We start from the raw sequence: 24,842 nt of genomic DNA, 5'->3' as shown, positions 1-24,842 counted from the left end.
TAACCAGACTCTGCTGAATCACCCTTGTTACATCATACGTTCGCCATCGCGGCCCTAAGTTGTTCCCAACTTCTGCGTTTCAAACAAAACTATCTCACGCGGCTTCAAAAGTGTAGCAAATAACAGGGTGGTGGTGAAAGGCCCTCTGTGGCCCGTGCAAAGTTACTGTTAGGGATAACATTGTTTACCCTAACTGGTTTGGGTAAAAATAATAAATATGGTATCATGGTTTGTTAGTTAAAGTGTGTGTAACTTTAACTGCAGGAATGTAATTAAGGGTGTGGTTGTAAAAGCACTATATATGAAGCGAGGCAAATGCAGCTCTCTCTCTCTCTGGCTTACTGATCCCTAATTACTGGATGGATTGATGACTGCGTTCTTGTAGGAGTGTTGATTTTTTCTCAATGGAGAGAAGATAAGATTGGACTGATTTATTGTAAGTGAACTGACATTGGCTATTCAACACAGACTTTGCAAATAGAGTATCCCCGACAAGACTTGACTGAAATTGATATATGACTAATGGACCGTTATATTTGACTATGCTATAATTCTTAAATGGAATAAACTATATTTTTGATAGCACAAGCGTATCTGTATTTTTACTGCGTGTTAACTAGAAAACTTATCTTACACATTTACCTGTCTTCCTATCTGACTTCGCTGTACGTTCTGTTTAGTTTGTTTTCCTTAACACCCGTTGGGGAATCCAGGCCTAACAGTTACCTCGAAGTGGACTCACCTGGTAGGTGCCATGGAGGGTACTGATTAAAAGAGTAATCTGCTGCACCACAGCCAGGTCCTTTTGCAGATCCTGTAGATCCTGGAACAGGCGAGGAGGTCCCAAATAAACTTTATCTGAAGGAGGGAAACTTGGATTTTAGGGAACGCCAGGACCAGAGAGTCTCCTTGCCTAGAGTGTACACACTCAGCCTTTCCACTTCAAATATATGTTTTTTCTTTCTTTTATTCCCAATACAGGTAGTCTGGTCTCTTAGCAGCCATTCAAAGTTATGCTGGAACTATTTGGGGGCTACTGAGGACCTGGAGCCAAAATTCTTGGCAACACAACTGCAATTATATGGAATACTCTACCCGACTCTGTAGTTTCTTCCCCAAACCCCAAAAACTTTAACCTTAGACTGTCTACTATTGACCTCACCCCTTTCCTAAGAGGTCTGTAGGGGGCGTGCATAAGCGCACCAACGTGCCTACCGTCCCTGTCCTATTGTTTCTCTTATTCTTTTATTTTTCTTATATGTACCCATTTCATGTATTCATAACTATGTATACACTTATACTTATTATCTTGTAAACAATTGGCAAATCAAATAAATAAATAAATTAGGGCCACACAGCTGCATTTTAATGACTGTCGTGACTTACAACTGTTACAATCGATGACTCAGGTAATGGAGGCATCATACCGAATCCATACTGACTTTTTTTTTTAAAAAAAGGATGTTCTTTGAATTTTACAGGGTGCCTAACAATTTTAAAAAATAAAATTCAAAAATATCTCTTCAGTTCAAATTCAGGAGGGGCAGCCAGTTGAATTCTGGGCCCCTTCCAGGAGAAAGATTGGAAAAATAATTTCCCAAGTTATTCACATCTTCCAATTGGCCAATAGATGACAGATACAGTAAGATGATAGATAGAAAAGATAAGAGATGATAGATAGATAGATAGATAGATAGATAGATAGATATTAGATAGATAGATAGATATTAGATAGATAGATAGATAGATAGATAGATAGATAGATAGATAGATAGATAGATAGATATTAGATAGATATGAGATAGATAGATAGATAGATAGATAGATAGATAGATAGATAGATAGATAGATAGATAGATAGATAGATAGATGATAGGATAAATAGAGATATGGATGGATGGGTAGGTAGGTAGGTAGGAAGGTAGGTAGATAGATATAGATATTTACAGAGATAGATACAGATAGATAGAGAGATATGGATGGATGGATGGATGGATGGGTGGGTGGATGGATGGGTGGATGGATGGATGGATAGGTAGGTAGATAGGTAGAAAGGTAGATAGATAGATGATAGAGATAGATACATGGAGAGATAGATACAGATAGATAGAGAAATAGTAAGATATGGATGGATGGATGGATGGATGGATGGATGGATGGATGGATGGATAGGTAGGTAGATAGGTAGAAAGGTAGATAGATAGATGATAGAGATAGATAGATAGATAGATAGATAGATAGATAGATAGATAGATAGATAGATAGATAGATGATAGATAGATAGATAGATAGATAGATAGATAGATAGATAGATAGATAGATAGATAGACAGATAGACACAGAGAGGGAGGGAGAGAGATTAATTACAATCCATTTTGAATGCATAGCAGAAAAAACAGCCTTGAGAATTTACTAGCCACCTAAGCCGACTCAGAGTTTACAAAACATTTCGGGAGATACTTGCAACAGGTGCTCCCCAAAGGAAAAAGGATTTTTATCCAAGGAAGATTTTAAAGGAAGATTTTTTTTTTAGGGGAGAAGGTCAACTGTCCCGATTTTTCACGGCTCGTCCCCCTCCCCATCTCCTGAGCTGGCCGTTTTGAACCATGGGAAAAGGAGAGAAATGGTCTTTACTATGGCCAGACTGGCTGGGTGGGGCTGGTTTCTTGGAGCCCACATTTGGGATGGCGATTCCGTCTTTCTCCTTGGCGCTGCTCTCCTGGCCCACTTCTAGGACCTGAACCTGGGGCAAGGCCGCGTTCCACTTCACGATGTACTTGGGCCCCAGAGGGACCAGACTGCTGATCTCAAGCTGCCCCCTGCGAGAAAGAAAACCCAGATTTTTGTTGTTTTTTTTAAAGAGAGAGAGAGAGAGAGAGAGAGAGGATGGGTACACTCTGCCTCCGGGCTCACAACAGCCCAGGAAAATCTGCAAGACACACTTTAAGGAACCTCAAAGCAGCGAGCAGATTTTGCAAGGAAATATTAATTCTTGAACTGAGCCGTTAAGACACCAGAAAAAAGACAAAGGGAAGCAAAATATAACCCTCCAGTTCCACTGTTTGTTTTTTTTCCTTCCCAAACTTTTTTAAGTGGCGGTGAAGCTTTCTTCCTTACATACCACTATGGTGATGTGGGGACATAAAACGCCCCCACTCCCAACACCCAGTTCTGCACCGTGTGGGTGCTCATTTGCCAAGGAAGAAAACCAGGACGCCCTCAACGTACAACCGCAATCGCTGCCAGAATTTCCATGGCTAAGGTCAGTATAAGGTGGATAAAGGAGTTGCTTCAGTCAACTCGAGGTCGACTCAGCCTTCCGTCCTTCCGAGGTGGGTCAAATGAGGAGCCAGATTGTTGGGGGCAAGAGGCTGACTCTGCAAAACCGCTTAGAGAGGGCTGGAAAAGCACTGTGAAGCGATATAGAAATCTAAGGGCTATTGCTATTAAGAGCCGTGGGGGCGCAGTGGTTAGAATGCAGCATTGCAGGTTAATTCTGCCCACTGCCAGCAGTTTGATCCTGACTGGCTCAAGGTTGACTCAGCCTTCCATCCTTCTGAAGTGAGGACCCAGATTGTTGGGGGCAAAAGGCAAACTGCTCAGACAGGGCTGTAAAGCACTGTGAAGCAGTATATAAGTCTCAGTGCTGTTGCTACCTTCCTTCCTTCCTTCCTTCCTTCCTTCCTTCTTTCCCTCTTTCTTTCTTTCCTTCCTTCCTTCCTTCCTTCCTTCCTTCCTTCCTTCCTTCCTTCCTTCCTTCCTTCCCTCCTTCTTTCCTTCCTTCCTTCCTTCCTTCCTTCCTTCCTTCCTTCCTTCCTTCCTTCCTTCCTTCCTTCTGGTTAGAATGCAGTATTGCAGGCTAATTCTGCCCACAGCCAGCAGTTCGATCCTGACCAACTGGCTCAAGGTTGACTCAGTCTTCCATCCTTCCGGGGTGAGAACCCAGATTGTTTGGGGGGCAAGAGCAGAGGTGATATTCAGCCGGTTCTGACCGGTTCTCGAGAACCGGTAGTGGAAATTTTGAGTTGTTCAGAGAACCGGCCAACCCCACCTCTGACTGGCCCCGCCAACCCCATCTCTTCTCTGCCTCCCATTGAGTCCCAGCTGATCGGCTGGGTCTCCTTTGGTTGCCCTGCACAGGAGAACGGAGCTGGAAAGCAGGTTAAATGGGGTGGGGAGGGAATGAGATTTTGCAGTATCCTTCCCCTGCCACGCCCACCAAGCCACACCCACAGGACTGAGAGTAAAAAAAAAATTGAATCCCACCCCTGGGCAAGAGGCTGACTCTGTAAACTGCTTAGAGAGGGCTGTAAAAGCACCGTGAAACAGTGTGTAAGTCTAAGTACTATTGCCATGGCTTCCAATGTTACTATCCTTTTTGCACTGTTGTTAAGCAAATCATTGCAGTTGTTAAATGAATCTGGCTTCCCAAATCTGGCTTTGCATGTCGGAAACTTGGCTAGGAAGGTGGCAAGTAGAGATCAGATGCGCCCTGGATGTTTGAAATACATCCTGGTTGACAAGCACCTGAATTTTGATCAGGTGAACGTGATGCCCATAGGTGCAAGGCTGGTTGCAAATCCGATTTTTTCAGTGCTGTTGTAACTTTGAACGGTTGTAAGTTGAGAAGTACCTGTAGAAAAATCTCCCCCCGCCCCCTGAACTGGAATATTGTTTAAAAAACACAATCATGCAAAATGCATCCACTGCTGGGCGCCACAGCCTCATAAATCAAGCCAAAAATGCTACAATAGCATGCATGTTGCACATTGTGCATTTCACCACACAATCACTGCACCGATCTGCCATTCGCATCCTACCCAGTGTTCACAGGCCTGACAAAAAGAAACATCAAAGGAAAAGTCGTCATTTAATTCTCCTCCAAACAATTTAAAAAAAAAATATTAAATTCCTTGGCAGTTTGGAGCAGTTGAAGGATTTAATGCAAACCCCCCCAAAGTTAATTCTTGCTTCTGTTTGCATTCTTGGTTTTGGGTGTTCCTCCCCCATATAAAGAAGGGGACTCCAACCTTGGCAATTTTTAAGACTTGGGACTTCAACTCCCAGAATTCCCCTGCCACGAAGGTCAATTCTGGGAGTTGAAGTCCACAAGTCTTAAAAGTCAGTTTACTTTATTGTCATTGCACCACGTAGAATGAAATTAAATGCCATCTTCGGTGTATATTATAACCATCAAAAATAAAACACAAACGCACATCCTTCGCATTCTATACAGTTGAACTGAAAACCCCTGATATTGCATTAATATTGCACTAGGCAGTAGAATTCAACAGAGCTCCTGCCCTGGGATAGAAGCTGTTTTTCAGCCTAATTGTCCTTGTTTTTATTATCCGATACTATCTGCCAGATGGTAATAATTCAAAAAAAGGGGGTGCCCAGGATGAGATGGATCTTTGAGAATGTTTTGAACTTTCTTAAGGCAGTGGGAGCTATAAAGCTCTTCCAAAGAGGGGAGAGGGCAACCCATGATCTTCTGGGCAATTATGTTAACCCTCTGGAGCGCTGTCCTATCTGCCACTGTGCAATTGGCAAACCATACATAACAGGATAGCATTCTTTATTGGCCGTGTGATTGGACACACAAGGAATTTGTCTTTGGTGCATATGCTCTCAGTGTACATAAGAAGAAGAAAAAATACATTCATCTAGAATCTAGTCATAGGTTACTAATACGCAATCAAAACATACTAGGAAAAAAATAAAGCAATCTAAATTATAAAGATAGTCATAAGGTTACCAATAAGTTACCAAATCATACTAGGAAACAAATAAAGCAATATAAATTGTAAAGATAGTCATAAGGTTACTTAATAAGTAATCAAAACATACTAGGAAAACAAATAAAACAATATAAATTGTAAAGATACAAACAACATGGTTATAGACATAAGTGGGAAGAGTTAGGTAATAGGAAGGATGAGAAGAAGAATAGTAATACAGTCTTACTAAGTAGTTGGACAGTGTTGAGGGAATTATTTATTTAGCAGAGTGATGGCATTCGGGGAAAAACTGTCCTTGTATCTAGATTAAAATACTAAGTTAAAATATTCTCTCTGTTGCAATGGTAGAAGGTTGCCAAGGTTGGAGGCCCAATCATAAAGCCTCTGACTCTGGAAATAAACATTTTCCATTTTTTTTTTGAACAATGCACCAGACTTCTGGAATTACAAGACTTTTTCCCCCACATTTGAGCAAGGAATAATTCTCGCAGAGTCTGCCAATAATTCTACGCAAGGCAGGAAATCCTGACCTGTTTCTAGAGGCCAAAATTTGACCCGAGAAGGCCAAGGAAGGGCACTAGAACCCCTTTGAAATTTAAATTTCTATTTGTGTTCCGACATGTGCCAGGTCACAACCTCCCTGTGTGACATACAACTCTGACAGTCACTCACTTGAAGTTGATGTTGGCGCACACTAAGACGTCATTCAAAAGAAACACCTTGCGTTCCTTGGATTTGATTAGTTGACCTCGGTCGCCATAAACCGTCTCTGTCAGGGTCTCACAGAATAACAGGTGCCGTTGCCCCGAATTTAACAACTGGGGGAAAGGAAAACAAAGCGAAAAATGAAATTACAAAGCAAAACAGAACCGTGGCCTTATCTGAAAACGACACGGGCGAAGGGAAAAAACCTCTGCTTTTAAAGGCTATTTTCCCTGGAGGAAAAATAAAAATATTGGGGGGGGGAAATAAGGGACCGTACTTCTGATATTGTTCATGAACATGGTTGATTTCATCATTGTTTGTTGAAGAACCAAAGGCCAAGTCACAGAATTAATAGGTTTTTTTTTTAAATTAAAGGATTGCTTTGCTCGGAGGAAGCAAATTAAGGTGTAAAAGGACGTGTTTGTTTAAGCTGTGAAATGGATCATTTACTTTAGAGGTTGTGTTTGTTGAGAGAGAGAGAGAGACACACACACACAGACAGTCAGACAGAGGTAGCTAGTTAGCTAGAAATAGAGGTAAATGGATGAATGGATAGGTAGGTAGGTAGAGAGAGAGACAGACGGACATATATTGATAGATGGTAGATAGGTAGATAGATAGATGATAGAGAGAAAGAGAGTTGAGAGAGATATATGATAGAGGCAGATGAGAGAGGAGAGAGAGAGGAGAGAGGTGAGAGAGAGATGATAGAGAGAGATGATAGAGAGAGATGATAGAGAGAGATGATAGAGATGAGATAGAGATGAGAGATAGATGAGAGAGAGGAGAGATATGATAAAGAGAGATGATAGAGAGAGAGATGATAGAGAGAGATGATAGAGAGAGATGATAGAGAGAGATGATAGAGATGAGATAGAGATGAGAGATAGATGAGAGAGAGGAGAGATATGATAAAGAGAGATGATAGAGAGAGAGATGATAGAGAGAGATGATAGAGACAAGATAGAGATGAGAGACAGATGAGAGATGAGATGTGTGTGTGTGTGGAGAGAGAGAGAGAGACAGACAGACAGACAGACAGACATATATTGATAGAAGGTAGCTAGATAGATGATAGAGAGAAAGAGAGTTGAGAGAGATATATGATAGAGGCAGATGAGAAGGAGAGAGAGGAGAGATGAGAGGTGAGAGAGAGAGGAGAGAGGTGAGAGAGAGATGATAAAGAGAGATGATAGACAGAGATGATAGAGATGAGATGATAGAGAGGAGAGAGAGAGATATGATAAAGAGAGATGATAGAGAGAGAGATGATAGAGAGATGAGAGAGATGAGAGAGAGATGATAGATGAGAGAGAGAGAGGACAGAGATGATAAAGAGAGATGAGAGAGAGAGAGATGAGAGAGAGAGATAATAGAGATGAGAGAGGAGAGATAGATGAGAGATGAGATGTGTATGTGTGTGTGTGTGAGAGAGAGAGAGAGAGAGAGAGAGAGAGAGACAGACAGACAGACAGACAGACATATATTGATAGAAGGTAGCTAGATAGATGATAGAGAGAAAGAGAGTTGAGAGAGAGATATGATAGAGGCAGATGAGAGAGAGAGAGAGAGAGAGAGGAGAGAGAGAGAGAGAGGTGAGAGAGAGGAGAGAGGTGAGAGAGAGATGACCCATCGAAATGACCCACAAACAGTTGCAAAAAGGAGGAGATACCGTTTAAACTAAAAATACCTATAAATTATAACTAGAAAAAACAACACAAACCACACTGAAGCAGTTAAGGGAACCAGGCAAGATAAGGGCTTGAAGACGTCCACAGATATTGGAACACACACCGGGAAGGACACCAAACTCAGTAAGAACGGACAGACTAGAAATATTTTCACGCTTTGTTTCCAGCACTGGCTCATGCGCAGTCCGTCCTTTTCACCAGTTCTCACAGCTGCAGCCCATGAAGGGGATCAAGGCCCTTTCCTCCCCTGTAGTCCACGAAATTCACATTTCTGCCTTATCCTCTCCTCCTTGCATGCCCTAGGATGAAGAGGGGATGGACTTGGGTCCTCCTCTGACTGCCCAGCTGGCCTGTGCTCTTCCCCAGCCTCCTCCACAACCTCCGGAGCCACACTGCCACTCCCTGTCGGCTGTTTCTCCTCTCCCTCAGATTCAGTCTCCAACCGGGGCATGACAGGAACCAAAGAGGCAACCAAAAGCAAAGCAAGTTTTCTGAACCTGTAAGTCCACCAGATGGGTCCAGATGACAACCATACTTGGATGCGTGGAAGTTGTCATCTGAAGACATCCAGAAGGAAATTGGAACTGACCACTGGGCCGGGCGTCCTGTGAGAATCACCCACCTTATGGAGATGGCTGCGGTCACTGACGCTCTTGGTCAGCTGCTGGATCTCAGCCACCTGGTCAGCCAACCTCTTCTGCTCATTGAGCTTCTCAGCCAAGGTCTCCAGTTCTGTTAGGGCGAGCTGGAGGGACAAGCGGTCAGCGTGTCCTTTTGGGGTGTTCTTCAGCATATCCTGGTAAGAGGGAAGAAACAGACCAGTCAATTGAGGGCCGTCTGAGATCCATGCTGAGTTCCACTCTAGAAGTTTCCTCAACATGCCAACCCAACCCTTTCCCTCTGCTTGGCGTAACCTAGATCAAGGGTCTTCAAACTTGGCAAGTTTAAGACTTGTGGACTTCAACTCCCAGAATTCCTAACATGACTGGAGGAGGAATTCTGAAATCCACAAGTCTTAAATCTGTCAAGTTTGAAGACCTCTGACCTAGATCCATGTTTCTCAACCTTGCAAACTAGAAGATGGGTAGACTTCAACTCAAGCGGGCTGGGGGAATTCTGGGAGCTGAAGTCCACCCATCTTCAAAGGGTTGAGAAACATGGTTCTAGAAGTTCTTCCCTAATTCAAGAACCCAAGGGAACAAAAATGGTACCTGGAGTAGGAGGATAAACTGGGGGAACCTTTGTATGGGCTTCACCATCAAGCCGTAGAGAGTGACTCGGTCAAGGCTGGCCATCTGTTTCTTCTGCAAAAAGAAAGTTATAATGGCTTGGTTGAGAGGTGGACGTCTCTTCTTCCTTCTCCAATGTATCTGTGGGCCTATCATGGAGGTGTCACATCTCAGCAAGGCTTGTCCTATTCAATGTCAACTCTGCTCTAGGGCCACCTCATCACTCCTTATCATCCATCCCCTCCCACTTGCGACTGTGACTATAACTTTGTCGCTTTATATGGACTGTTTCCTAGTATGATTTGATTGCTTATTGTACCCTATGACTATCATTAAGTGTTGGACCTGATGATTCTTGACGAATGTATCTTTTCTTTTATGTACACTGAGAGCATTTGCACTAAGACAAATTCCTTGTGTGTCCAGTCACCCTTGGCCAATAAAGAATTCTATTCTATTCTATTCTATTCTATTCTATTCTATTCTATTCTATTCTATTCTATTCTATTCCTATTCCTATTCCTATTCCTATTCCTATTCCTATTCTATATTCTTATTGTACCCTTTGACTATTATTAAGTGTTGTCCCTGATGATTCTTGACTCTTGACGAATGTATCTTTTCTTTTATGTACACTGAGAGCATCTGCACTAAGACAAATTCCTTGTGTGTCCAGTCACCCTTGGCCAATAAAGAATTCTATCTATCTATCAACAATCCCATCTTGCCAAATGAATGAATTCAGGGTGGGATGGAGAGTAAACCGTTCTACTCTACAACTATACCCTGAAGTGGGCTTTGGATCCAGAAACTCTTCAGCTGCATCCAATTTTGCATATTTCTCCATTGTTTATCAAAAACAAAACAAAACCCAGCCCCGAATGAATGGAGCAAGAGATTAGACCCAAATTATTAATTTGTATACTTCTAAACTCAATGGCAGAAAGCAAACACAATTTTTCATTATCCCCGTTAGATCCTCACGACCCATTCATATTCAAATGCAATTTAGCTGCAGAATGGATTAGTTAACGAATCCAATTATCTTTCATTCCAGTCATTGCTTTCCTAACCCATCGAAACCGCCGTCACCATCTCAATAGCTGAAACTTCAAGGACAAGAGGAGACGCCTTCATCCGTCGAACTTCAGATGGGTTAAGGGATGGAGAGATAACCATCATGCATATGGCGAAACTCTGTGACCCCTAAACTAAGATTTGTTCTGACCAAGGCTTCTTGAGACGCTAACAAACACACGTTAGTCCCAAACCCCTTTTTCTTTATTTCAAGGGCTGCGAATTTTAGTCATTCACAGCCTGCAATGAGTCTCAAACCGTTTGTAAATAGTCCCACGGAAGCCTGCCAAAGTCCTTCAGGATAAGTTTGATAAGCACGCACCTTTACCTCCCTTGAAGTGCTGCCAACGACTAAATTTCCAATTAGTGATACAACTGGAGCACAAATTCAACATCGAGCACAAATTCAATATCGAGCGTCAGGTTTCAAACCGACCAGTGTGAACAAAGTTGCTTCCTGCAAAGGCTCCTGTCCCTTTGCTCCTCCTTTATGTCTCATGGAAGGGCCAACCGCTTCCAAGCCTTACTCCCGAGTCTCCCCCTTTTGTCTTAACTGTTCTTGCCTTCTGGCAGCTCTGCGCAAGCATGCACACTGGGAACAGGCTCCCCTTATTTCTCTGCCTCGCTGCTGCCAGATTCTGGAGGTTCCAGAGTCAGCACAGATGGCCCTGGCCCCATCACTGTATCGGACGCAGGACCCTCTTCCGAGACTTCCCCAGACTCCCGGACTGGCCCATGTTCCCCCCCACACTGTCTGACTCTGCTGCCATCTCCGCAGGCTGCCGACAGACCACAACCAGATTAATCCCTTGATGGGTTCTGCCCCAAGGTCCAGGGCTTTTGTGATGTCCATTCTTCTTACCTTGAGGAACTCCAAGAAAGCTGGTTTGGTCAAGCACGCCTTCTTGATTAAGGACATGGCACTGGTGAAGTTGTTGACGTATTCACTGTACACATCCAAGACCATGGACTTGGAGAACTTTGGAGAAAGAAATGCAGGACAGTGAGATTCATTTCCAGGGTTCCCTCTAGAAGTTACATCTTTGAGATGGGCGGCCATATCCACGTCTCAACGCTGCTCACCGAGGCCACGAAAAGGTCGCCAATCTTCTCCATGGAGTCCCACTCAACCACCCGTGAAGACAAGGCGATTTGGAACATGGAGTGGCATTGGAGGATCTCTTTGACCCGGAAGAAGACCACTTGGCATTTCCTGGCACTGAGGACTTTGGGCTCCATCTCCATCAAGGGGTTCCTATAATCCTGTTTGGAAGACGACGGGAGACAACTGTCAACTCGTAAAATATTTCTATGGTCTTTTTAGAGTTGCCAACAGAAAGGGAAGGGGGGAAAGGTTTTTTTTTGAAAGAGCAGTGCGGCAGCTTGGAAAGCAAAAGTGCATTCCATAAATAGTTTTTCAAAGATAGTAACTAGGTGATTGAAGTTTCTGCCGGGCAAAATTCTAACTGGAGAGCCTGATTGATGACTCTGGACTATGGATGTGTCCCATTGGAGGATATGGATTAGGATACACCCAGGGGGTGGGGTGGGGAACCAGGGTCAAGGGTGACAATGAATGATGTGTCTCAGAGTCGGCTACACCCAGGCAGTGCCGGACATGTTAATTCCCAATAAAATCCTTTTGAAGTTTTGGAAGTTTGGCTCGAGACTCATAAATGGGGTAACTGCCAGAATCCTGACAACACCTTTGATAACCCATCCATCTACAGGTAGTCCCTGATTTACACTTTTACAAGGTTCAAAGTTGCAACTGGACTGAAAAAAAGTGACTAAGGACCGTTTACCATACTTACGAGCACTTATAGTCACATGATCAAAATGCAGCCGCTTGGCAACTGACTCATATTTATGACGGAGTCATGCGATCCTCTTTTGCGATCAAAGTCAATGGGGGAAGCAGTGATTCGCTTAACAACCGTGGCACGAAAGGTTGTAAAAGGGGGGCAAAGCTCACTTAACCAATGCCTCATTTAAGAACAGAAATATCGGGCTCAATGGTGGTCGTAAGTCGAGGACTAATTGTATTACAAAGCCAGAATTGGCAAGAGATTCGGCTTCCCACCATTGGCCCAAAGGGCACCCAGAGAGCATCTCTTCTCGAGAACCCCCCCCCACCCAAAAGACCAAATACCTGTAAAATGCGCCTCAGCGAGTCCACATAGCTCCTCTCGCTCTGCACAATGGAGCCCAGGATGTGACGTCGTATGACCTGGGAGAAAAGAAGAGAGCCGTGGAATTAAGCCCATGGGGGCAGCTTGTGGAACTCCCCACCACAAGAAGGGATTCACCAGCTCAGGTAGTGTTTGTCTCAAAACCCCAAACATCTCCTGGAGGGTTGGTTGGTTTGCAGCCGATAGGGGCCTTTGCAAAAAGAAGGCCCAAAATCCCAAATAAAGAACTCAGTTGTCATGCCCCTGTCGGAGTCTAAATCCGAGGAGGAAGACGAACAGCTGACAGGGAGTGGGAGTGTGGCTCCATTGGCTGTGGAGGAAACTGGGGAAGAGGTAGAACAAGGGAGAGGGAGTTCAGAGGAAGACCCAGGCCCATCCCCTCTTCATCCTAGGGCACGCAGGGAGGAACGGAGCAACGTGGGTTGTGTGGCTTACGGGGGAGGAAAGGGCCCTGATTCCCTTCATTAGCCACACCTGGGAATGAGAATTTAAAAGAGATGGATGCTGAGTACGTCAGCTGCTGGGAGCAAACGTGAGTTTTATCTTGTGTTGACTTTGGTTATCTGTGTTCCTGGCGTCTTCCCAACTGTGTTGAATTACTGCCATACCTTCACGTCTGGAATTCCTTCTCTTACTCTGCCAGCCTAATGACCTCATCTTGCCTTGATTGAACTCATAGTTACAGTTTTTGTTGACCACGTTTTGGACTTGATTCTCTGCAGCCCAAGGCTGTTTCCTGGGAGAGTTTTTCTCCAGCCAGAAGGTAACCAGGACATCGGGGGCAAAGTTGAAGCTAATAAAGGGACTCTTACTGATTATCTGACTGGGTTGCCTTTGTGCCACACCCCATGTCATCACACCAGTTCAAGAAAATTTAGATTTCAGGTTGGACCCCCTAAACAAACCTGCTGTGAGCTTAACCCTTCGGGCATCGGGCCCAACTCCGGCAGCTGTTTGGCCTCTGAAACTGGTACCTCCAAGAATCCCACATCTTCTTCTTCGGAGTCCCCTGAGGAACGAAAGCAGGTAAAATAAAAATGAAAGCGACTCCAACCTTGGCCACTTTAAAGTCTTGTGGACTTCAACTCTTCAACGACTTTCCTGGCTGTGGAACTCTGGGAGTTGAAGTCCACAAGTCTTGAAGTAGCCAAGGCTGGAGAGCGCATTTGATGAACGCTGTTAATATCCACAAAAGCAACACGAAGCGACACGGATTAAACGTAACAGTCTCGAGCCAAGATGCGTCACAACACACTTCCAACATCGCACACATCCCCATCCCTGGGCAAGCCTCCTTGCTTCTAGTCCTCAATATTAAACCGCCAGAGTGTTGGAGAAACCGGTAAAATCAGAAGGAAATTCAAGCCAACGACATACCAATGTATTATTATTATTAGTCTGGCCATTTTGCATTCCTTGAGCAGCATTCATTGGCGCACCGTTTCAAAGTCCCAGACGGAAAAAAAAAAAAAAAAAGAAAGAAAGCGTCTCAGTTTTGCAAAACGACCCTTCTACTAGCACCGACGAATCCATGGGCGCAAAGTGACTCAGCAAAAGTCCGTCCCCTTGGGCACGGTTGGCACTGCCAGTGGGAGACGCTGTATGGGCAGCATCTCCAAAGCGAAGTCAACAAAGGCAATCAACAAAAAACGGAACCGTTTTTACAGAGCCGCATTTTTGGGAAGGGGTTGCGAAGAAAACACAGAGAGGCAGCATCTTAACTTGGTACCCAAATCAGGGGCTGCCTGGCTGGGAGCAAAAGGAGGAACGAGCGACTCTAGCAAGTAAGCCAAGCTGCATTCTTTGGGGAGGGATGGAGGAGCCTTCAAGGGTGCTGGATGGGGAGCGGGGGAGATTTGGTTTTGATTCTTGCTCCAAGTGTGCCAGCCAGCCCTACCCCAACCAGGTTTTAAAGAAACTGTTATTGCACAGAAGAAGAAAAAATATAAATCAATGAAAGATAAAATAAAATAAAGAACAGCCAGGCTGCAAATGAATTCACTTCCCACAATGACAAAGGAAATCCTTGCCAAGGCAGATAAAGCACCCACAAGCCACTCAGGACGCGATGCCACCAAGCTGGCAGCGGACTGCAGCCCAAAAGAGAAACCCACCACCCAAGCACAGGTGGGGGGGGGAAGAAATGGGCCAGCTGGCTGGCCTTACCTGAGCGCGAGGAAGAGGAGGAGGAGGAAGAAGAGAAGTGAACGATCACATAATCCTTGGCTCTTCCCCGAGGCCGTTTCCTCCACATCTTATCCGTGGGAGCAGTTCTCCCCTTCCTGTCATTCAACCAAGCCCCAAAACTTCCTCTTTCTCGAAACTCAAGACGAAAAACTCAGTTGAGTCGGGGGCTCTCCATCCTCATTGAAAAGGGCCCCGGGTACCAGCAGGACCCCGGGGAGATCCAAGCCGGCAGCATTGGGGGGGGGGAAATGAAGCGCGTGAGCCACTCGGGGCGGGTCGACGACAAGAATAGCCCAGTGATGGCAAGGCTGACCTTTCCTTCCCTAATTTTGGGAACAGCTGCCGGGCGCACTTGGGAGAGCTGCCATCGGGGAGGCGGCTCAGAGCGGAAACAGCTTAAAAGGAGAGGGAGGGGAAGGGTCTCCCAAAACATCCTGTGGGGGGAAGACCATCTTAAAAAAAAAAACCAACAACCACTGGGCATATCGCTCTTGCAGACCCCAGTCCATACAAACGCTGCCAGGAAAAATATATATATATGTATATTTCCAACTTTTCAGATCTTCGCAATTGGCAAACAGGGCCGGGGGAATTGAAGTGCCAAATACAATCCCACCGGTGGGGGGAAAAGAAAAAAACACACACAACGGGGTGTAAATAGAAATGACACCAAAACACTATTATTTGTTTTGGGTTTGTTTGTTTTTTCTCCTAGAAGAAACACTTGAGCATCCTGCTGTTTGCTTCGAAAACTAATCTGGGAGAGAATTAATAAGTGAATCGACTGGAAACTTTCTCTCTCTTGTTTTAGAGAAAAAATTGGTTAACGGGGGCTTGCGAGCAAAGGGATCTGCCAGATGATGAGAGGCTTTGCAAAAGTTCCCCTCTCAATGCACAGATCTTGCTTGCAGGATCTTCATCCTTACTTAACTCTCTAGTAATCGACCCTTGGATTAGCAGAAAAAAAGAGTCCACTATCCAGACGCAACCGCCAGTAAGGATTAGGACGGAACAAAAGGGAACTCAACGTGTTTCGCCTCTGGTTCACAAAAAGCTCGGCCTTTCTGTGCTCAACCCCCCTCCCCCTAAAAAAAACACCCCCTTTTTCAAATCCCCCTAACCTAAATTGTTCGCAAAGGACTGTCCGGCAGTGAGCCAGGCCTCTTTCGTCCACACAACTGCATTCAAACGAAATGGCTCCCTGTGTCGGCTTTCCATAAAGGGTTATTTCCAACCCACCCCAGGGATGCCAGTCAGATGCCAGCCTCCCCATCAGCCGCTTAGAAGCAGTCGCTGGTTAATGCCACACTGCACACCAAGCCGTGCTTTGCCTCCCACGGGTGGTGGGGATCCATACCTCTCTCTACGGAGAAGCTACGGACCGCGGTAATCTCCCCGGTCCAAGAGAGAGATCTCGTCCTTTCCGGTCCCGAGATCCCTCTGCTCGTCTCTCCATCCGCAGCTACAGCGAAGGAAAGGACCACCATGTTTAATTCTTTCGCTCATGAATTCACATTTGTTCTCTTGGGGAAAGCATCTTGGCGGGATCCTGGCACGGTTCCCCTGCTTTGCTCCAAACCTTGAAAAGCTGAGGGTTTTTTTTTTTGGGAGGGGGGGTTTGCTTTTTTTTCTAGCTCAGTAACAGCTCTGTACACCCCCCCCCCCATAAGCCTTGCATTTATATAACTATACAAAGAGATAAAAGAAACTTCAAGTATTTTTTTTTTAAGTTCAGCTGGTTCCTAAGTCTTCTTTTCCCCCTGAATAAGCAGTTTTTAGTTATTCTAGCAACGTTTTGCAACGGTGCCACCCCAAAACAAGGAAGTGGGTAAGAAAATTGTGCTGGGAATGAACTTTTGAAGGCTGATGGAAGGAGACTCACCCATTCCATCTGTGTGTGTGTGTGTGTGTGTGTGTGTGTGTCTGTCTGTCTGTCTGTCTGTGTGTCTGTGTGTGTGTGTGTGTGTGTGTGTGTGTGTAAGAAAAAGGCCAAAACGGCTCTACAGCAGCTCACACCTCATTCTTTGCAACTTTTTTCCTTCCCAGAAACAAACCCAGTTTGCAACAAATATTCAAAGAGGAACAGCACAATTAAAAACAAAACAAATCACTTTAAAAAAAGAAAATCAGATACAGTCAGGGTTTGATTTACCCAGCAGAGAAAGTTTCACCACCTTTCAGGGAAAATAATGTTGTCAAAGAGACTGGGAGTTTAAAAGTCTTTGAAAACGCCAAGAAAGTTGAGGACAGGAAAGGAAGAGACAAATGAGAAAAGAAGAAAGAGAGGAAGCAAAATAGAGAAAGAAAGAAGGAATGAGATAGAAAGGACAGAAAGAGAAGAAGAAGGACAGAAAGGAAGGAAGGAAGGAAGGAAGGAAGGAAGGAAGGAAGGAAGGAAGGAAGGAAGAAAGAAAGAAAGAAAGAAAGAAAGAAAGAAAGAAAGAAAGAAAGAAAGAAAGAAAGAAAGAAAGAGTCCTTTCTCACCTCTGTCTCGATGAGAATTAGAAACACTATTTTAAAAAATTATCCTGAGGAAAATATCTATTGGAAATAAAGAGATACCCAGAAACGGCACAAAGAAAAGAGGTAATTATTAAACTCAAAAACAAAAGTGTAAAACAGATAGGTGGAGGGAAAATAATATATCACTTCCAGTAAACTTCCTGTAGTCTCTCCAAACCACGCTAAATCCAGAGGGGGAATTTCTGTTTTTTTCTTAACCAAGCCAGGATCACTCGCTGGCCATACTCTAGTCATCAAACCCACTTTGACTTTGCAAAGGTGAATCTCAGTTCCTCTGATTTCCAGACAATAAATAATAAGTAAATAATTCGCCCACTGTCCCCGTCTTTGCATTTGACTGATTGAATGCACACAGACCTGAACTCTACAAAAATTTCGCCAAGGAATTCAAGAAAACTTTCCTACCAATTCTCTCTTCTCTTTTAAGACAGGGACCTCCAAAAGCTGGCGACTTTTTAAGACCCGGGGACTTCAACTCCCAGAATTCCCTCACCACCAAGGGGAAGTCCCCAAGTCTTAAAAGTTGCCAACTTAGTTTGGGGAGCTTTGCATCTACCCCAGAATATACATTCTCTGTTTTTTTGGTGTTTTTTTTAAGGCAGCCGATTTAATCGCTTTGAAAGTCTCCGTTAGCAAACCCAATGGCAGAGGAAAATCAAAGCATTTTCGGTTTCCGTTTTCCCCCTCCTCTTTTCCCATCAATCAAAGGAGTTTCCCTAATGCTAGAATAAGGGAAGTGATGAAAGCAACAGAAAACGTGTTGTGTGAAATGATGAAGCAGAGGACTTTCTGAAGCAACCCGAAACAGAAAGAAGCCCAGGGTTATTCCCTCCCAAAATCCTAATTTTCAGAGAACCGGCCAGCCAGTTCAAGGCAATTGGGCCATTTTAACTAGCTTCACTCTTAATGCTTTCCATAATCTGGATTTTACATTTCCTACAGCTTTGCTGTTTATCTTTGGAAGGCTCTGTTCAATGATACAAAAAAGGCGGTAATATATTTGTCCCAAGTACAGGCAGTCCTTGACTTACGGCCACAATTTTTAATTTTATTTACTTTATTTATTTACCTTTATCGTCATTGCATTCCACGAATGCAATGAAAATTTGAAAGCTACTCCAGCACAGTGCCCCAAACGCCGCATCACAATCACACTACAAGTATTTAAAAATTAAAATAATTAAAATAATAATAATAATAATTAAAAACCTTAGTCTAAAACCTATCTAAAACATTTAGTAAGTTAAATAGTTAAAAATGCCACTATATACATAGGACTGGATCACAAATGCGCTGTTTGATTCAAGACAATTATTGCCTTGAAAAAGAAACTGTTTCTCAAGTCTCTTAGTCCTCATTTTAAGACACCTATAACGTCTCCCTGATGGGTAACAGTTCGAAATAGGAATGTCCAGGATGAGAACGGTCTGTGGAGATTTTTAGTGCTCTAGAGAGCACTAAATGGATTTCTAAATGGATATATTTAAAAATCAAAGATAGGATAGGACAATGAAAGTTGAAAAATGCTTTTCTTATTTTTTTTTTCTTAGCAGATTAAATACAAACTGGTCTTCACAATCTCTTCCAAAGAAGAAAGGGAGCAACCAATGATTTTTTTGTGCTGTGTTTATAACTCTCTGGAGCATCTTCTTATCCACTACAGAGCATCCAGCATACTACACCGTTACACAGTATGCCAAAATGCTCTCAGTGGTAGAACGGGTTGAGCCCAACATTTCTGTTGCCGAGTGAAAGATTTGTTAAGTGAATTTTGGCCCATTTTATGACCTTCCTCGCCACTGTTGTTAAGTGAATCACTGCAGTGGTTGAGAAGTAACCCGATTGTTAAGTGAATCAGGCTTCCCCATTGGCTTGGCTTGTCAGAAGGTCGCATAAAAGGGTCATATGACTCCGAGACACTGCAACTGTCATAAATACGAGTCAGTTGCCAAGCGTCTGAATTTTGATCGTTGCAAAGTGTGAAAAGCAGCCACTTTTTTATAGTGGCGTTGTTAAGTTTGAACGGTCTCTAAACGAACTGTGGTTAAGTCGAGAACTACTTGTTGTGGCCCGCCAGCGGCCAGCAGAGCTGGCAGCGGACTCGGACACTGAGGAGGTTGGGGTGGAGCATGGGCCAGACCTGGAGTCTGGGGAAGGCTCTGACGAGGGCTCTGCGTCGGAGGCAGAGATGGGGCCAGGGCCATCCGACAGTTGTCAGCTGCCTTTGGAGTCGGAGATCAGTGGGGAAGAAGAGCAGCTGGAGCCTGTTTCTGATGTGCGCATGCGCAGAGCTGCCAGGAGAAGGGAATAGCTAAGAAACAAGGGTCGACTTGGGAGTAAAGCCACAGGTGGACGCTGAATGGCCCCTCCCATAGGGAATAAAGAGGAGCGAAAGGGGAGTGGGGTTTTGCAGGAGACAATTAGTTCAATTCATTAGGGTGAAGATCTGTTCCTGACTTCTTGCCAAGTAATTGCTGTTACAGAGTGGCGTTTAGAAGATATCGGCCTGGCAACTCTCCCAGCCTGGTAAAGGTCTGTAGTCGTGAAATCTCTTGAAAGACTGTTTGCCGGGACTTTGCTGGAGAGGAATTCCCTTTTAACCTAAATAAAAGGGGTTTTATCGGAAACGAGGAGTCGGCCTCCTGATCTTGGGAAGCCTACGTCAGAATACTACCTGAATTTTTTTTTCTGTTTAGGTCACCTGTGTGCACAACGTCTAATAAACCCCGTTACCTGGAATATCTTTCTTATGCAGGAAAGTCCGCATGACAGCAATTTTGGTCTTTTCCAAGCCATCCTTCGTGCCGCTTTTCGCTGCTTTCATAAACTGGGTCATCTGCAGAAAAATCAGTTTTAAAAACAATTACAGGAGGCAAACGGGGGCCGTTGGACACCCTGGCCAAGGAAAACTCCCTTTTATTCCAATTCAGAAAAAAATAAAAGCTCATCCTCGCTTAATGACTGCTGCTTGGGTGCAGCGATTCCGCCACTCAGCGAGACGTCACGTGACTTACAAGTGGTTGTTAAAAGAGACACCGAGAGACTGTGAGACACCAGGATGGATGTAAACAAAAGACTCCCCGATGCCGAGACCGTAGAAGACTTATAGTTCCTAAACTATAAATACAAGACAGCTATAGTCCTCTCTTAGCGACTGTCCTGTTTAGCAACTGTACAAAGTTGCAACGGTGCTGAGGAAGTAATTTCCTAACTAGTCCTCACATATATGACCCTCACAGCTTCCCTGAAGTCACAGGACTGTCATTCAGGTGCTCATCCTGCCTGTCAATCATTGACGTCCTATTTATTTATTTATTTTATAATTTTATTAATATAAACATTAAAAAAAAACATTGAACGTGGCGGTCTTCTTTTACGTACATTTCAGTCAAAACATTTTACCTTAGAAAAAAATCAAAAGATATAAACATTTATACACACAAACACACACACACACACATACACACACACACATTTGAACTTTGCATCTTTTTAGTTCTTTTTCTCATACCTCAGGTGTGAGGTCTCTCACCTCTTTTCTATTTTTTTTTTATCTTAAATTCTTATTTCAGTTTAATGAATTCCCTTTCATGTCCCTCCAACAATAAAATTTATCCCATACTTTATAATATTCTGAAAATCCTATTTATTAACATCTTTTCTGAATATTTTTTTTGGGGGATATCTTCTCTCCTCGCTCCCTAACCCCAACCTCACTCGCTGACTTTTTGGAAGCCCAAAAGAGAAAAATTAAGACAGACACAAGCTACGGGACAAAAAAAAAAAAAAAGAAATATTCTGCAGTTTATTTTCCCCTCAAAATAAGATTAATTCTTTGCAAAGCAGATGAAGCAGCAAGGAAAGGACAGGAACAGAAAAATGCAGGGTTGTTTTTTTTTGCACCTCCAAATCCAGCAGGAAAGGAACAGGAAAAGAAATGGAGGGACACAGAGGAGAAAGGACAATACCTTACAATCGTATCTTTGCTTGAGCGCTTGCATCTCTCTGCCCCCAACTTTCAAAGCCAGGATCTCCATTTTAGTCTTGGAACACTTTTCCTTTAGCCTGTGAAGGTCGGGAGAAAGCTGCCACCCCCAAAAAATGAACGCCGGCGAAGAGAAGCCGTGGGAGAAGGAAGAGAGAGAGAGACAGGCACAGAAATCGGGGTGAGCAAGCCAGAATCTTAGCAAAGGCAGGAAAACACCGCAAAGTGCTGCGTGGATGGCGGGACAGCAAGCAGCAGAAGCAGCAGGGTTAACAGCTTCCCTACGGCCCCTTTTGGAGCGTCCTGCTGGCCCCCCACTTGGATCTTGGAGGTGAATTCAACATCCCCAACCTTGCTTTTAGAGGAGACGTTGCAAGTCCTTTTCTAGAAGTCCGCTAAAGACTGAAGATGCTTCTCTAAGGCAAGGATGTCTCCAAACTTGGCCACTTTAAACACTTGTGGACTTCAACTCCCAGAATTCCTGGTGTAGGGTCTCCCGCTTGGGCGGGGGGTTGGACTAGATGACCTACAAGGTCCCTTCCAACTCTGTTCATCTGTTAAATTATCTGTTAAAATCCTGGGAGCTGAAGTCCACAAGTGTTCAAAGTTGCCAAAGGTTTGGAGGCCTCTGCTCTCAGGGACCGATAAGGTTGCAGGCTCCCGCAAAGGGGTTCCTTTCCCTCCTGATCCCTGATTACCTTCGGCTGGAAGGAAACTTTGGGTTTGGCGTGAGCCGCATGGGCTTTGCTTTCGTCGGCCGAGTCTTCGCTGTAGCTTTCGAATTCGCTGGAGCTCCAGCCTAAATCTTCAGGCTCCTGGGAGCCGAGCTTGGCGTGAGGGACATCTTCGTAAATTAAACTTCTGTCTGAATCTGGAAGAGGGGAGAATCGGCGGTCAGTTCTTTGCTGAAAAGCGGGGGGCAACGGAGAGAGAAGAAGGGGGTTGCCCCCTCAGCACAAGGAAGCTTCAAGAGGAGAAGAAATAATAACACCAGGAAGGAGAAGATGAAACGGAAGAGCGGACATTGGTGGCGCAAGGATGAATTCAAGGAAAAAGAAAGAAAGTGGAATTAAGCGGAAAAAGTTCGGATGACAGGTGGCCCTCGAAGGACGAACCCCAGCGGAGCCCAACATTTCATGTTGCTCACCGAGACAGTTGCCCAAGTGAAGTTCTGCTCCATTTTTACGACCTTTTTCGCCAGGTCGTGAAGCGAATCCCTGCCGTTGACGTTGGTTGTACGGTTGTTAAGTGAATCTGGCTTCCAAAGCACCTGAAGGCCGGACAAGGAATAATAATCATGGATGGAAACTGAACCGGGAGAGATTCAACCTAGAAATAAGGACTCTGCTGGTCGGAAGGTGTTGTGGTCCACCGGCAGCCTGTGCAGACGGCAGTGGAATTGGACAGTAGGGAGGAACGTGGGCCAGTCTGGGAGTCTGGGGAGGACTCGGACGAGGGTCCTGCGTCTGATACAGAGACGGGCGCAGGGCCATCTGGGAGTTAGGTGCTGGCTCCGGAGCCGCCAGAATCTGACAGCAGCGAGGCAGAGGAACAGGGGGAGCCTGTTCCCAGTGTGCGCTTGCGCAGAGCTGCCAGAAGGCAGGAACAGTTAGGGCAAAAGGGGCGACTCGGGAGTAAGGCTTGGAGATGATTGGCTCTCCCATAAGACATAAAGGAGGAGCAAAGGGACAGGAGCCTTTGCAGGAAGCAACTTTCTTCGTATTGGTCGGTTTGAAACCTGAAGCTTGGTGTTGAATTTGTGTTCCATTTTGGCCTCGTATAACCAATTTGAAATTTAGTCGTTGGCAGCATTTCAAGGAAGATAAAGGTGCGTGCTTATCAGACTTATCCTGAAGGACTTTGGCAAACTTCCATGGGATTATTTACAAACTGTTTCAGACTCATTACGGGCTGTGAATAAGTAAAATTCATAGCCGTTGAAATAAAGAAAAAAGGGTGTTTATTAGTGTCTCCATAAGCCTTGGTCAGAACAGAAAGTCACAAAAAGGGATCACGTCACCCCCACCGGGACACTGCGGCCGTCATAAATGCAAGTCAGTGGCCAAGAATCTGAATGTAAATCGCGTGACCACAGGGACACTATGGCGGTCGTAAGTGTGAAAAAAATGGTCATTGGTTACTTTTTTCAGTGACCTTGTAAGTTCGGTCATAAATGAACCGTTGTAAGTTGAGGACTAGCTGTATTGTCCAACTACAGGTAGTCCTTGGCTTACAACCATTCATTTAGTGACTGTCTGAAGTTAAAACGGCGCTGAAAAAAAATGACTTAGAGGACCGTTTTTCACACTTACGACCGTTGTAGCATCCTGATGCTCAAAATTCAAACTCTTTCCCAACTGATTCATAGTTATGACGGTCGCAGTGTCCCGAGGTCACGTGATTCCCCTTTTGTGCCCTTCTGACATGCCAACTCAGTGGGGAAGCCAGATTCCGCTTAACAATGGTGTTACTAATTCAAGAACTGCAGTAGGATTCACTTAACAACTGTGGTAAGGAAGGTTGTAAAATGGAGCAAAACTCACTTAGCAACCATCTCGGTTAGCAACTGAAATTCTGGGCTCAGTTGCAGTCGTAGTTCGAGGACTACCTACATGCTAGAATACCTTCCCCTGAGTGAAACTTGGTCCAATTTCTTCCTAGACTCAGCTGGAAATTTTTATTTAAAACAAGATGAGAAATTCATAAGCCCCTAAATGCTTATATTCTGTAGTGATGACTAACAAGTAAAGAAGTAATTAAATATTGCACTATCAACTGTTTCCCAGGTGGCGAAAGCAACATTAAATATCCTCTCACTGTGCTGAGCAGGAAAAATAAAAACAGGAATTTCAAAACAGAAATATTTTAATGATAAGCACGCTCTGAAAAGCCCTTTTAGGGTTTTGCCAACCCAGACCAGGTCAGCTAACATAAAAAGTGACTTTTATTCGTTGTCTTTTATTGGCTAAAAGAAAAATGAGACAAATCAGGCCTGAAAATGTTAAGGAATTGTAGAAAAAGCATTGGGGTTTGGCAAGAAAACCCCCCTGGCTTCTATAAAAATGGGTTAATTTCAGAGAAACATTGCAGTGGGGATAAAAACACAAAACAAAACCAAGTATAAAGAACTGATGTTTAACCACGAAGAGAAAAGATAAATGAAAAGCAAATAATTTCCACTTCAGCATGGCCGCCCGCTTTCCTATAAACTATAAAAATGGTTTAAATAACTAAAATAAAGTAGAGACACTTTTGTATGAAGGATTATTTGAGCACGGGAGGGCCGATGAAATTCCTGTAAGCATGTTTGGAATGTCATTCTTGACTTCTGTTCAGAGATGAAAAATAAAGTGGGGAATCATTTATTAACCTGAAGAAGAAAATCCCTCTAAGATTTGGAAGTCAGTTAAAAAAAAACACTGAATATATTCTTTTAATTCATTTAAAACAAATTAAAATTGGAGTTGCGTTGTACTAAGAGCAGGTCGATAAACAAGCCCAACACCACAGAT

The 24,842-nt window shown here is 44.1% G+C and overlaps 1 protein-coding gene across 1 annotated transcript in view; it reads right to left on the bottom strand.

Annotated features, from left to right (window-relative positions):
• Positions 1-24,842, bottom strand: part of ARHGEF10L (Rho guanine nucleotide exchange factor 10 like) — a 68,762-nt gene that overhangs the window by 31,550 nt on the left and 12,370 nt on the right. The window contains 14 exon segments of the mRNA XM_087944794.1: positions 743-858; positions 2,635-2,819; positions 4,821-4,835; positions 6,414-6,559; positions 8,760-8,933; positions 9,349-9,441; positions 11,306-11,422; positions 11,527-11,706; positions 12,596-12,673; positions 13,541-13,644; positions 16,180-16,284; positions 20,079-20,181; positions 21,314-21,430; positions 22,029-22,201. Coding sequence (XP_087800920.1) covers positions 743-858; positions 2,635-2,819; positions 4,821-4,835; positions 6,414-6,559; positions 8,760-8,933; positions 9,349-9,441; positions 11,306-11,422; positions 11,527-11,706; positions 12,596-12,673; positions 13,541-13,644; positions 16,180-16,284; positions 20,079-20,181; positions 21,314-21,430; positions 22,029-22,201 — 1,706 coding nt within the window.

The sequence above is a fragment of the Notechis scutatus genome, chromosome 16 (assembly GCF_049901735.1).
Source record: "Notechis scutatus isolate UNSWTSFEM ecotype Mainland chromosome 16, rNotScu1.2, whole genome shotgun sequence".
Lineage (NCBI taxonomy): Eukaryota > Metazoa > Chordata > Lepidosauria > Squamata > Elapidae > Notechis > Notechis scutatus.
This window is presented reverse-complemented; position numbering and strand designations above follow the sequence as displayed.